Genomic DNA, 13979 nt, shown 5'->3' with positions numbered 1-13979 from the left:
GTGTAATGACCTAAGAGAACACAGCCCAAGAAGTGACCACACAGATGCCGAAGCGACTGGAAAAACACTCCCCTGCTGCTTGTATACCTGCTCTGAGACAGCAAACTTTTCCTCCTGCTACATTGCTTCAGCAGCTTTATTGTACATCAAGCTGAAGGGCTGATCCCGCACACCCTCCCCATCTCTAAAATTAGCAGCAGAACTAAAGATGAAATCAGGTGTTGAGTATTTCTTGGCAGATACGTGTAACTCTGCATGTGCCAGTAATGTCTTCTGTGGTATGCACTAAAGCTGGTGTAGAAATGGTGCTGTAGCTTTCAGAGCAGCTCTTAAAATGCCATGTGTTCATGCTATGAGAATCTTTACTATCTTCAGCTTTTCATGTATCCATTTTCATAGATGCAGTCCAGAAAATTAGACTCTATGTTATTTTTATGCAATTTTGCCATTGCTTAGTCATAAACATCTAAGACTATTTGAATTCATACAATAAGGTGACATAACAGAGTCTTTAGGTAATCAGACACGGTCCCATTTCTTACCATTCTTAAAGCTAAGGAAATATGCTGTTTAAGAGTGACTCTCAACTCCCTGAATTTGAATCCATTAACCATTTATGAGTTATGCTGCATGTCACTGTTTTCAATAAAATGCCTTTCATTCTCCAAAACTTTCATCTGAAAGCGTAATTAGGTTAAGCACTTATACAGGACAATATACTCACAAATAATTTCACGAAGAAAAAACGAAACTTTTGGTTGGATTGATCCAGAACTTCCTCCCCACATTTTTGTTAGGTCATAAAATCAATTATTTTTGCAGCTTTACCATATGAACACTTTCAGTTTCATGTCTTTTTTCTCACTGATAGTGTTTCAAAAAAACCAAACAGTACAGCACATGCTTTCACTTCACTGCATCTACAATTCTGATAAATGAAAGGATATGTAAAATTACTCACTGAACACATCTCCTCGGGGTTTCTGAGGATCTATCTGGATCCTGTTGTCATCTGTAACTCCTTGGGAAGATGTAGTTTCAATGGGAATGTGTGAAGGCTCTTCAGTTGTTATCGGAGGAGTTCTTTGTGGCGGTAGCGTAGGTCTTAATGTTGTAGGTTGAGGTGGTGTTGGCGGTGGAGGCCTCGTCACTGGCTTCGTAACTGGCCTTGTTGTCACCGGCACATACCTAGTGGTTGGCTTTGGTGTCAGTCGAGTTGTTGGCCTGGGTGTAGGACGAGTCGTTGGCCCGGGTGTAGGTCGAGTTGTTGGCCTGGTCACCGGCCTTTCTGTAACAATAGCAGGTACATATGGTGGTCTGAGGGGTTGCCTTGTGCCTCCAACATCAGGAATCCTATTGGTTATACCACTGCCTTCCTTAGGGAGTGTGCTGTTGCCCTTGAATATATGATATGGACCAGGTGGTTCAATCATAACATTAGGAATAACTGCAAAGATAATCAAAATGGGACCAAGATGGACATCTGAGTCTCTCACTCCAGAAACTTAACAATAGATTTCATTATGACACGGAGAGTCTTTGCCGAAATAATTTATCTTCTTCTGAATGTTTCCACTAATTAGAAATATACTTTAGCATTAGCACTGCTGAATTATCACATCCCTTTAGATAGTACTTCTCATTACAGCAGTTTAGAGATGATTTAGAATGACTGAAGGCCAAGAGACTTCCATCCCCACCTCCTCCCAAGCATCAACTCTCTTTCAGAGGTGGTAACACTTACCCAAAAGCACTGTTATTGAAAAAGCATGGACAGGAAGATGTGTGTTAAGCAGCTCTCTAAACTGGACGAGTTTGTACTCAGGAGCGGAGGCAAATTTAGTAAGACTCCAATGTTACAACCATTTTGGTCACGGATGGGCATATACCTTTGTCTTAAGAAAGTTATCTTTCAGACCTCTCCACTTCTTCTAAACTTTTCTCCTTGTCAATAAGCATTAATAATTTTACAGAGATTGAACCTAAGCCAGTAGCCTTCATTTATAGAATCATAGAATCATTAAGGTTGGAAAAGACCTTCAAGATCATCGAGTCCAACCATCGACCCAGCACCACCATGCCCACTAAACCATATCCCTAAGTGCCTCATCTACATGTCTTTTAAATACCTCCAGGGATGGGGACTCCACCACTTCCCTGGGCAGCCTGTTCCAATGTTTAACCACTCTTTCAGTAAAGAAATTTTTCCTCATGTCCAATCTAAACCTCCCCTGGCACAACTTGAGGCCATTTCCTCTCGTCCTATCGCTAGTTACTTGGGAGAAGAGACCAACACCCACCTTGCTACAACCTCCTTTCAGGTAGTTGTAGAGAGCGAGGAGGTCTCCCCTCAGCCTCCTTTTCTCCAGGCTTTACCTTTGCTAAACACCAGGAAACTAAGTAAATGGCATTTTTTCAGCCTCCACAAAAAGGAGAAAGTGAACTGAGCACCACCTACACCACAGTGACAGTGCCTACAGTACCATCTCCCCCAATATTTCATAAAGAAAGGACAACAAATTTTAACTTGGTTCCACAAGGGGAGTTTCTGCAGACGTGAAACGCAAGAACATCTGTTTTGTTATTTATAATTTTCTGTTTGTTAATAAGCTTTTTGTATCTCACTGGAGATCTTAAAAGCCCCAATAAGAACTGTAGTCACATATTTTGTGTACAAGTGTTTCAAGTATAACACACAGTTAAAATGAAGAACTACTGTTTGTTAAACAATGAATTGTTTGATGATAGCAGGTAAAAAGGTTTTCTCTCTAGCTGCCTGTTTATTACTATTCTTTTGAATACCCTGCGTTTTTTAAATTATGGTATATTAAAATATAAAATGCACCTTAGGACTATGTCCCAGTAACACATGTGAAGTGTGTCCAGATATAATTGCAAGCACTCAGGTTGTGAAAGATTGCCTTAGCCAGATCACATTACCATGACAGCTACAGCCAAAGGAAACAAGTCCGCAATAGTACTGCTCTTTAAAGAGATCAGTGAGTCACCAAAGACTAGAACCCAAGTATGAACACAGTGTCCTCGAAAAGGCTCAGCAGATGTCATAGAGCTGCACAGTCCTGAGGGATGTCAAATGTGGGGGAGCTGCAATGGCCTATTCTGTACCAAGGGGGACGGCTGCTTCTCCCAAGAGAGAGGTGAGGAAGGGAATTCTCCAACAGGGAATTCTTCCAGAGAAATCCTCCCTCTCGGCTCTGCTCACATCTGGGGAGCAGTGGGGAGTGGATGGAGTGAGCTGCTGAAATGGGCCAGTGGCAGAGCATACATAATAACAGGTATGAGTAATATGTACTGCTTGACCAGACCTAGCCTGCTTACTCAGTTGTTCTCATCCTGAAGCAATCTCTAGAATGAAACTGTGAATGGGGAGAGGTGAAATTCTTTCTAATTATGAAAATGTCTCAGGGAAAGGTATTTTTACCAAGGCATGCTAAGACTCAGAAAACTCTGACTACATTCCCTGGCCTCTTATTAAATATTAAAAAAAGTTAAGAGAAACTGAGCCTGATAGTGCTGTATCTCAAAATTTACAACATGGGACACATTTACTTTCAGAATTCCTTTTTAAAAGGAGCATTACATACGTATGCAGTTTGTTCCATTGTCTCTGTACCCTTCTTTACACTTGCATTTATAGGATCCTGGTGTATTGTAACATCGCGAAAAGCTACCACACTGATGGTGGCCAAGGGAACATTCATCTATATCTGCAACAGAAAGTTACATAACAAAAAAAATCATTTACATCAAAGAAACTTGACTTTCTGCTTATCCCTGCAAAAACACAAACAGTAGTATGGTCATCAGGAAAACATTATTAATTTTGAAAAATTTAATAAAACAATTGCCAGTGGGAAAAGGAAGATAGACAGTCACAAATCAATGCGGTGATACAAACGTCAGGGTAAAAGGGACTATTATGCAACTCTGGTATTGCTCAGCTTATACCTTAGCATCAGTTTCAACGATGTGCTGCGGGTAGACTGCAGTTAAGATCATGAAGATCACAATTTTAATAACCACTTCTTAAAGGTGACATGATAAGAAAAGAAAAACTGAGTGTAGGAATATGCATGTTCTTAATCACACAGATATTAAACTGTTTTTTCCTAAAATGCTTCCTCTATTATACATCTGTATAGATGTTTCTACATCAACTAGAAACTGCTTCAAACATCTTATATGGCATTTCGATGTTTGCTGTTAGTGATGCAAGCAAAAATCTCCAGTGCTCTGCATAGAGATTTCTCTCAAAAAAATATACTTAAACAAACATAAAGCAATGCCTCATTATCTCCACATGGTCCTTTTTTCAGTGAAAGGATCATAACCAGTTGAGGCCCTGGGAAACTAAGACAGTGAGACCTGGGAACATCTTTGTTGAAGGGCATACACCAGCTGCATTCCAGTCTCATGTCCAGACAGAGACAGGTTATTTCCCAATTCAGACTGCCTTTTCGCCACCTGTCTTCAGGGGAAGGAAAGTTGGGCAGCCTGGGTTGGAAGGAGCTGGGATGTGCTCTAGCTACATTTTCTTATCTTGGATCTTGGGGCATGCTACGGAGCACACCTGCGTTACAGCTCAGACATAGCCGAACCTCATACGCTGCTCCAAACCTACAACTGCCTGTGCACAGTAAAACCTGTGGGGACAAAGGCTTTGGAAAGGAATTCCTGGGGTCATGAGCTCTGTTTTCCCACTAGCTTCCACAGGAGAACCGGTTACAAGAATGGGGGCCAAATATATGCTTTCTTTTTCACAGTCTATTTCTACAATCCACTCTTTCCTAAAATACAGATGCAGTGCAACCTAAAACACCCTGCTTCAACATTTTCAGCCATAATAAGCAAACATTCCTCTTTAAACCATTAGCTTCAGTTTAGAATATGCAGCTCTATTACATGCACGTAAGAAATAAGTTACCATGGCATTGGTATTTGCCTCCAATGTACATTAGATCAAAGCCTTTATGACACCTGCAAATGTAGCTTCCGAAAGTATTGACGCAGTGCCTAAATCGTGGACAGATAACTCTCCCAGTAGCACATTCATCAATATCTGTGGAAACAAAGGAACTGTATTATTCTTAATAGCAGTTAAAATACAATCTATACTATCAAAATGAAACTGGTTTCACATCACGAAAAGCTAAAGAATAGCCAAAGGATTTTTGATAAAGTCCTTTTGGCTACAAACTGGTCAGCCAGAAGTAACACCTGAGCACTTCTTCTGGCTGTACCATCTCAGTTCAGCTCTTGGTCACACACCCAAATTTTTATGCCTCCTGTGCCAGAAGCCTTTACAAATACTGTGAGTGAAAACAAATGCACTGGCATAACAAGCATGGCTACTGAATTTGGAATGCTTGCTGTATGCTCTTGCCATCGTGGTACCCTTCCCCTTGGAGAGGAGACGTTCTCTAACTCCCCACAGAACACATGACAGCTTCTTCAAGGCCTCAAAACACTCATCCTTAAAACTGTAATATTTGTCGGAAGAAAAGCTATTTTGTGTTATTTGTATAACTTTCTTTTGTCCCACTAAGCCCTGCCTGTTATAAAGACAGCACCTGGATTTACAGACAAGTAATAATAATAAAAACTACCCCAGTAATTCTTTTTCTGAAACATGCCTGAAATATTGTTCCTGTAGCACAGGTCATACGTGCATATTCAAAGTACATCACCCTGCAGTAGGAATCGGTTTGTTTTTTTAACATCTCAGGTGTCCCTAATCCATGACCTGCCCATTGAGACTACCAGGAAACCTTCATCTGTTCAGGACTTGCTCTAAACAAAGAGAGGTCAAGCTAATGCCAGGGGTGCAGTATTTCCGGGTCTCCTACCAGTTAGTTACCACAGGCCAAATGCTTTTTGAGCACCTGCTCTTTGCAATCTTACCCTGCAGTGCCTGTGCTGTAGCTGACCCCTCTTTCACAGAGGTTGGTTACCTACGTGACCTTAAAATATCTCTGAGGTTCTCAGATACATGGCTCCCATTTGCCCTGCCAGGGGCTCCCAGCAGGACCTGAAGCAGTGCTTCAGCAAGCGACATCCAGGCAAGGACAGAGGAGTGGGAAGACATGGGTGATGCTGAGTAAGTGTCTGATGCCCCTCATCTCCCAGAAGATGCTGTTCTTCATCCTGACTAACAAGCCAGGCAGGGGCCCAGGGAGCAGCCGATGCTCACCCAGCACTGCTTTCAGTGTCTGGGAAACTCTCAGATGAGGTCAGGCTGATACAGAAAAGCTGCTTGCGCTACCACTCACTTTGTAGCCCCTGGAAACCGAGCTGAAGCCTGCTGAGTGCTTGAACCCTAATTCTCCACTGAGGTAGAGGCCTGCCACACATGGCTGCCTCTGACGCACGCCACTCCTGATGTTTGTTGGTTATCTACAGAGCACAGTTCAAGCCTTTGTTCTGCAGCTCTATCAGGAAAGCAAGATTTTGCTCTCCACGCAATTCTTCTCCCAAAAGGAGCACTTCAGCTGCAGGTGTCAAGAGTGCAAAACAAAGCCGAGTGATAGATGCCCTGCTGCTTGTGAAAGAGGTCTGAACAAGACAGAGAGAAGCCTGAGTCTCTTGCGCAGCACAGTAAAAACGTTACCACAAAAATGCTGGTTAGTTAGGGCAGGGGAGATGTAGCTTCAAATTCTCCAAGCTGTGTTTCCCACAGCCAAAAGTGACCTAAAGCCATGAATTACTGGCTAGATGGGCTGTCCCAGTACCTCCTGCTGGCACTGTCCCACTCTGCATGAAGAATTACTGAGGACAGCAAGGATTCAACCCCTGAGCTCCCAACACTCCTGGCCCATCAGACTGCTCTGACATAGCAGCTCTCAGTCGGGAGCACTTCTGCAATGCCGCAGTAAAGGTCTGAATGAGAAAGAAAACGAGGCCAATACTGGGCACCCCTCCACATGCCTGAATCTCCCTATAAATCTGGCTCTTGGTTTGAATCTATTATTAAAGTTTTAGGCTTTGAGTACATTATTTATAGTTTTATAAATTCTACCATGTTCCTTACCGTTATTTAATTTAGAAGACGCAATTTTCTGCCCTTTATTAAAATATTATTTCAAGGCCGCAAATTTCAGACTCTTGATTACTGTGAGTTAGTTGGGGTTCTTTGTTGTTGTTTTTATCTTTAAACCACAACTTCAAAAAGCAATTCAGTAAGAAAAAGATTAGCCACTGAATATACCTCATCATGGCAGGGATTATGTTCTTTAAAACCTAATGTAGCTTGTCCTGCCTTTCCCCCTGTACCTATTCATGTGTTTGCAAATTCCCATAAGGCAAGAAGTATGTTACATGATGAGAGCACTGTAGTAGTATCGTTTAATTTTCTAGGCAGTCATACATCCTAAAGATACAGGACTGAACTGCTAATCAATACACTGTTGAAAACTGGCACAAAAATAATGGAAAAAAGTAACAGTCCACTGCTTGCATTTAGTATGAGAGGTGGGTGGATGCTCGTTACTACTGGGAAAAACACTTTTTGATCGCCACCTAGAAGCTGGTATGCAAGTGCTCACGATTAGTTTCCTGCAGTTCTCAAATAGTACAGTGACGGCGGCTTCCTTCAAGTCCATGGACCCATACCAATTCACACCTGGGCCCAAATGGTGTAAGGCCGTTTCCCTTTGCCTGCTGCAACATGCTGTGGCTCACGCCTGCTTCCTATGGAAACGAGGGCATGAAGGGGTGATTTGTATTCTGATCTCAGCCTGGTCTGCCGTGGAGGTGCAAGCCCAGACTTAGCGCCAGGGAGCTGCTCCAAAGACACATAATACAGAGAGCACCTAATACATGTGATGGTCAGTGTTCAACAGAGAAGGAGAATTACAAAGTCTTGCTTCTGTCCTGCTGTCAGTATGACCATATTGCCAACTCAAGCACTAAACAACTATGAGATTGATTTAAAAATAGTATGATTTTTAAGTTTACAAGTCATATTTTCAAGTTTCTATACACAACCAAAACAACTAGAAAGAATTTATTTTACAGTGAAAATAATTATTTTCAGTCCTCAAATAATTTCAGACCTTCTGAAGCCGAAATGTGTATACTGCTAATTTCATTAAATGAAAATCCCTATCCAAAAAGCTGGCAACACCGATTCATTTATTGATTCAAGAGTCATTAATCAATTAATTAGTCAATTAATCTGTATTTTCACTGAATACTTTGCTGAATTCTTTTTCACTTTGTTGTTACTTAGTTTATATTGTTTACCTTCGGAGCCAAATTGTTTGGTGGCTCTATACTTATTATCTGGAAGGAATGTTTTAACAAGAGAATGATCAGCATGGGTTAAACTAAGAATAGAATAATGCCTAGAGGAATTTCCACCTGTGCTAAAAATAAGCATTACATTCCCAGCTGTCTTTCAAACTCCCCTCAAACAAGGATTTCATGAGCTGCAGCCAATGCACACTTCAATTTTTTTTTTTTACCATCCACTACACTTCTATTTGTGCTGCAGCAGAATCCAGACCCTCGCTGGAGCTGACAACCTCCCCAACAGTGATAGGCTTGTACACATGTGAGGAAAATGCACAGTCCTAGCTCCAAATAGCTTCAATTCTTGGAGGTATTTACTGGTTTTAGTACAACTCAAACTTGATAGAGAAACAACACAAAAAGGGTGCGTGTCACAATCACTTCTTACCAAAAAAGGGGAGTAGATCATGTTATAACCCATGAAGCACAGACGTCTCTTGCTGTGACTACTTTCACTGTATTGTACAAGGCTGCTCTGAAATTTTTGTGGAAAATTTAAAAAATAGGTTATGAGATTAATCTGAATGATGCACACCCAACTGAAATGGGGGTACACAGTTCTTCACCTTTCTGGGAAAAAAAGTGTTTTTTTGAAAACTACACTGAAGAACTGAAAGTGCTTCATACAACTGGTTTGAGTGCTAGTCTTTGGCATTAAAAGTGCACTTTGTTTATTTCAAAGTATGAAGTTTGCCTGAATATAAAAATGCACACTAGGAGAATCTTGCAAGTATTTTTCTATCAAATTTCTGTACTTGGTATAACTTCCTTGAATTTGTGCTTAAAAATCACAGCTCACTATGGCATGACACAAGTCTCTTCCAAAGATCTGTCTGCCGTAATGTCCACAGCGTGATTAATCACAATTCAATCTCTTCAGCATGTGACAATGGTGGTTTTTTTTCCTCCTGTTATACCCATTCTTTCGCATACATAGACGTGCCAACCATGCACTTCAGAAAGCCTCTGACTTAGAGCTGAGCCTGCTCCTCACATCAGAAGATCTAGAATCTGTCCCTTGCTCTGCCAACAAATTCTTCGTCAGCGTGGGTCAGCCACTTGGAGAACCACCTCCCCTGTAGACAGTCACGATACCCAAATGGATAATTAGGGAATCCACATTCTCTTACGTTCTTTCAGTGCAAGTGTTGTTACTGGTTATGGAACTGTAGCACTGCATAGGATATAAATAATAAAATCACTGGAGCATCATATCCACTCAGGATGTATAGTTAATGACTAATGAAATCACACATCACACTTTTCTTCAGACCATAGTACAGTGTGGCACAATACAGTCTGATTAACCATAAGCACCTTTTCTGTGTTCACGAACGTGGGAACAAAACATCTCACTTTTATACAGTCTGACTTCCTGAGTTTATTTTAACCTGGAGTTTTCGCAGTATGGAAGAAAGGCAGTGGCTTCAATCCCATTAATACTGGGAATGCACACAGACCTTCATCTTGTCCCAGTATAATCTCAATGATTTGCACAAGTTACCTCTCTACTCCCTGAGCCTAAGCACCGCCTTGCTGGGTATGAGGGAGAGCTGACCTCCCCATTCCTTTTTTTATGCAGGCAAGTATTTTGGAGTCTCTGTTAGCAATAGTTTAAAATGACCCAGTAACAGGAGTGGTAAGGGCTGAGGGCTTGGATGCCAAGCAGCCCGTGCGAGTTTTAAGCAGTCAATGAAAATTGCAGGACTGGAGGGAAACACTGGTGATCTCTGATGCAGACCACTTGAGAGCACCTGAGCAACATGCCTATCCCAATTCTCATTAGTAACGTCTTTAAATTCCATGTATGATGCATTCTAAATACATCTGATAAACTCTCTTGAACCGCGTTCAGTGTAAGGATAAAAACATTTTGCAGAAAAAGAATTAAATCCACATTTGATCACCTACCTATGCAAGTCCTGGCATCAGGCCCTAGCTGCAGTCCTGGAGAAGGACAGCGGCAGCGTACTTCCCCTTTCAGTACATCACAGCCATACTGACAGTTTGCCATCGAGCAAGAAAGGGCACCTAGGGAATAACAATTGAACATATTTAGATAAGGACTCTGGTCAGTACCAGAAAATGACTAAAAACTTTGGAGAATTAAGTTGTCGTATCATTATGATAGAAGTGGAAAAATGCTTGTTGAATTTGACAGGTATCCATTCAGGCTTTAAAGAGCAAATGCATATGCAGTAAATTTTTTCTTTCCACAAATTGCATCTCTAAGAAAAGGAAAAAAAAAAAAAAAAAAAAAAAAGAAAACCACCACAGTTGTAGGAAGTTGTGTCATGGAATGCAGTCCCCATGAGGAATATAAAGCCCAGTATGTACTATAAACCCTCCTGGACAGTACTGCCATTTTAAAATAGGACCATCTTTAATTAAAGGTAATTTCTCTCCCCTTCTCTCTTGTCCAGACACTCAAATATCCACTTTTATGGGAGCAAGTAGAAAGCTCATCTCCAGAGAGATGACAGTACAATTTTATACCAGTCAAACAACCAACATCTGCAGCTTTAATGATTTTGCGTTCATAAGGACATAATACAGCAGAACTGCAGGTGTCTTGCTGCAATGAAAACTGCAAGCACTTGTCCTTGAAGGCAAATTAACAGTGATTTACAGCACTGAAGAATGCTTCTGGGGAAACTTGTAATAAAACTAATAAAATCAAAATATTTGCTCTTGTTTTGTTAAGCCTAATTTCATTAGAAAAAAGCAGCTCATCTTGCGCAACTGCCTAATTTCCAGCAAGATTAATCTTTTACTTTGGGACTCATCTTCATTTCATAAAAGTTTCCCAGGGAAACCCAAGCAGGGATCTTGAGGAGCTTGAAAAAAGCAAGCAACAAGCCTTGCCGTACTCGAGCACGTTCCATCTGGCATAAGCATGTAGCCGTTCAGACAGTAGCACTTGTAGCTGCCGTAGGTATTCATACACCGGTGTTTGCACGGCCGTGGCTTTAGTCCACACTCATTTAGATCTGAAATGAAGGGTGCAAGGGAAGGGGGTGGGAAAAGAAAACATACAAGGTATGTGTGAAAAAACTACTAGTTCAAGTTCCTGGATAAAGAAGGAAAAACATGGCTATTAGCTTTTTATATGCAGTCCAGCTGATAGCAAGCATCCAGAACATCTTGTATGAAGCACTGTTCACCCCTCCTGCCAAGCGGCGTGTTTTCTTCTGTTTCACAGATATCCTTTCAGAAATGACAGTATTAGCATTAGATTAAGTGCCAACAGAAGTTTCATTAGGGAATGAAAATTAGGTTGGACTAGATGACCTTTAGAGGTCCCTTCCAACCCAAAATATTCTGTGATTCTATAATGCACAAGCTCAGGCTGCCCACATCTTGCCACTACTCACGTTGATGCCATGTCCAGGACCAGCCAGAACTCTTGAGGAGGAGGGAGAAAGCAAATGTTACTGCTGCAATCACTATCAGTGATTCTGATAGCGATCCAGTGATTCACTATCGTGCTTCAAAATTAGTCGCAGAGGAAGGTAGGAAGGCTGATGCTAACCTACTTCAAACAATCTCACAGAGAAAATGTATTCCTTACCATCTAGGAAATACTGGGAAAAAAAGTGGTATTTGTCAAGGACTATCCATGAAAGTTACTATTTCAGATTTACAATTTAATACAGAATTCACAATTTAAACTGAAAATATTCAGCCTACAATTTTCATATTAGTAGACAAGGCTTCTAACAAGAAGTGAAGATTGAGTGAGCATTTCCCTCAGAATTCTCTTCCAAGAATATGCGTTGGTTTTACCTGGGTAAACCAGAATAACTTTTTACTTAGTTATTTGTGTACTGATGAGTAAAGATGACAATAAAGGTGAAAATAATAAATCTATTCACAAATCCAGCCAGCAAGTACTGAAACAACTGAGTTACCGACCCTCATCTCTAATATTGCACAATCGTGTCTGGAGGTCTATTACAGTAAGAGAGTCACTGTTATTTCCAGGAACTTTTCAAAGAGCCACCTCCACTATTAAGCACATTCTCATCAAAAGTCACTCCCTAATTCACGTAGCAGAAAGGTAAGCCTTGGGGCTCCTACTGTGTGGTAGACACACAAACACAGTAGCCACCTTATAAAATGCCAGCTGAGAAGGACACGCATGCTTTCTAAGGACTAGATGTGAAGGCTTAGAGTTAAGACGTTAAAACAGAAAGACAAATATACCTCTGGTTAGAATGAAGTCAGTAATTCTTAAGAGTGTTTATGTGTGTCATTAAATCTGTTGTCTTCTGACCTACTTTGTTTTCATCTTTATGGGGTCAAGGAAGAGTGAGCGTCATGCAGACAGGTTTTGCCCCTCCCCACAACCCTTCTCCTAACTGATGGATATGACCTTTTTTACTTCATTTTCCAGGGCCTCGGGAAGAACAGCAGGTTTAGGGATAAGAATACTTCCTGCTCCCCTCTGCTGCGAGAGGGTAGTGGTAAGGGACATAATTTTCCCTTTCTTCCTGCAGAAGGCTGAATAAGATGTTTCTAGGAAGCCTGAAGGGAAACGTTTGCTCCTAGAGTGGCGAGGAAGCCAGGTGAGTGCAGGCAGGACTTCAGTGAGAAAAAGTTGCCAAAATAAGGGCTGGACCTGTGCCTGACAAACAAGGAGTGATGACCATCTCCACAGTCTTCCTGCAGATCATGCGTTGCAGAAAGAGCATCCATTTTCAACTCTCACTCTTTGGGAGTTTGAAAACATTCCTGGAGCTGCTAGGAGAACATACTTCTCCCAGCAGGCACCAATGCCACAATCACAGGAGCGTACCTGCTGGGTTTGAGAGAAACAGCTGCAGAAGAGATGTACGTTTTCTACTGTGAAAGCAGAATCTTCAGGTAAGAGTTGTGACTATTGATAGAGTACGTGCATAGGTCAAAATGGAAAAGCAGCAGATGATTATGCTAGAGGGGAAGGGCAAGTTTTCATTGTGAAAATCTTTGTGTAAAAAAAAAAACTTTACATAAAAATGTTCAATAATAAACAGGTGAAAGCTTGCATTTTGGGAGGCAGACTTCTCTGGGCAGCACAAAAAGCTGCTTTTTCTTTCGTCTGTAAAACTTACTACGATTAGACAGCTCCTGACAGACATTATAGCTGCATTAACATATTTATTACACATGCAACACGTCTGTTAAAAAAGTCATTGTTAAATTCAAAACTCTGTTAGAGTTTGATTTCAATTCATAAAAGTATCCCCACAGAACCCACACTATTGACTATTCTGAGATTCATGGACAACAATCATTTTGAAGTAAGAGAAAGAAAAGTTCTATAAGTCTAAAATTTCTGTATTCTTCCTCTTTTGTAGAAAAAGCATCACTTTAAATATAATAATAATAAATATCTAACAGAGGTAAGTATAAAATACTTAACTAGAAGTAAGGACAGAACGAGGAAAAGTAATGCTGAAATTAAGCTGACAGGGCAGGATTTTAACAGTGCCTGTGTTAACTTCAAGTGTTTACATCCCACTGCACTTCAGCTCCTAAGTTCAGATACTCCTGAAGACTTTACCCTTAAGAACTGTCTCGCTTTTATTTCCAGAGCTACAACCACAGAACCAAAGTTGAAAATGGTAAGAATTTATGACTGTTCTCAGTTTACCATCTTGCATAAAGTATAGATTACATTATGAGCC

At 41.0% G+C, this 13979-nt stretch overlaps 1 protein-coding gene across 4 annotated transcripts in view; it reads right to left on the bottom strand.

The window, feature by feature from the left end:
- The window catches only part of NPNT (nephronectin), a 53357-nt gene that overhangs the window by 17727 nt on the left and 21651 nt on the right, over positions 1 to 13979 (bottom strand). For 3 of the 4 annotated variants that reach the window (XM_076336853.1, XM_076336852.1, XM_076336854.1), the window contains 5 exons: positions 11181 to 11300; positions 10222 to 10341; positions 4946 to 5080; positions 3606 to 3728; positions 962 to 1447 (listed from right to left, as the gene is read on the bottom strand). In XM_076336853.1, the coding sequence (XP_076192968.1) occupies positions 962 to 1447; positions 3606 to 3728; positions 4946 to 5080; positions 10222 to 10341; positions 11181 to 11300 (984 nt within the window). The remainder of the gene's footprint in view (positions 1 to 961; positions 1448 to 3605; positions 3729 to 4945; positions 5081 to 10221; positions 10342 to 11180; positions 11301 to 13979) is intronic. The other variant, XM_076336855.1, reaches the window with a different exon arrangement.

Source organism: Aptenodytes patagonicus, chromosome 4 (genome assembly GCF_965638725.1).
Source record: "Aptenodytes patagonicus chromosome 4, bAptPat1.pri.cur, whole genome shotgun sequence".
Classification (NCBI taxonomy): domain Eukaryota; kingdom Metazoa; phylum Chordata; class Aves; order Sphenisciformes; family Spheniscidae; genus Aptenodytes; species Aptenodytes patagonicus.
This window is presented reverse-complemented; position numbering and strand designations above follow the sequence as displayed.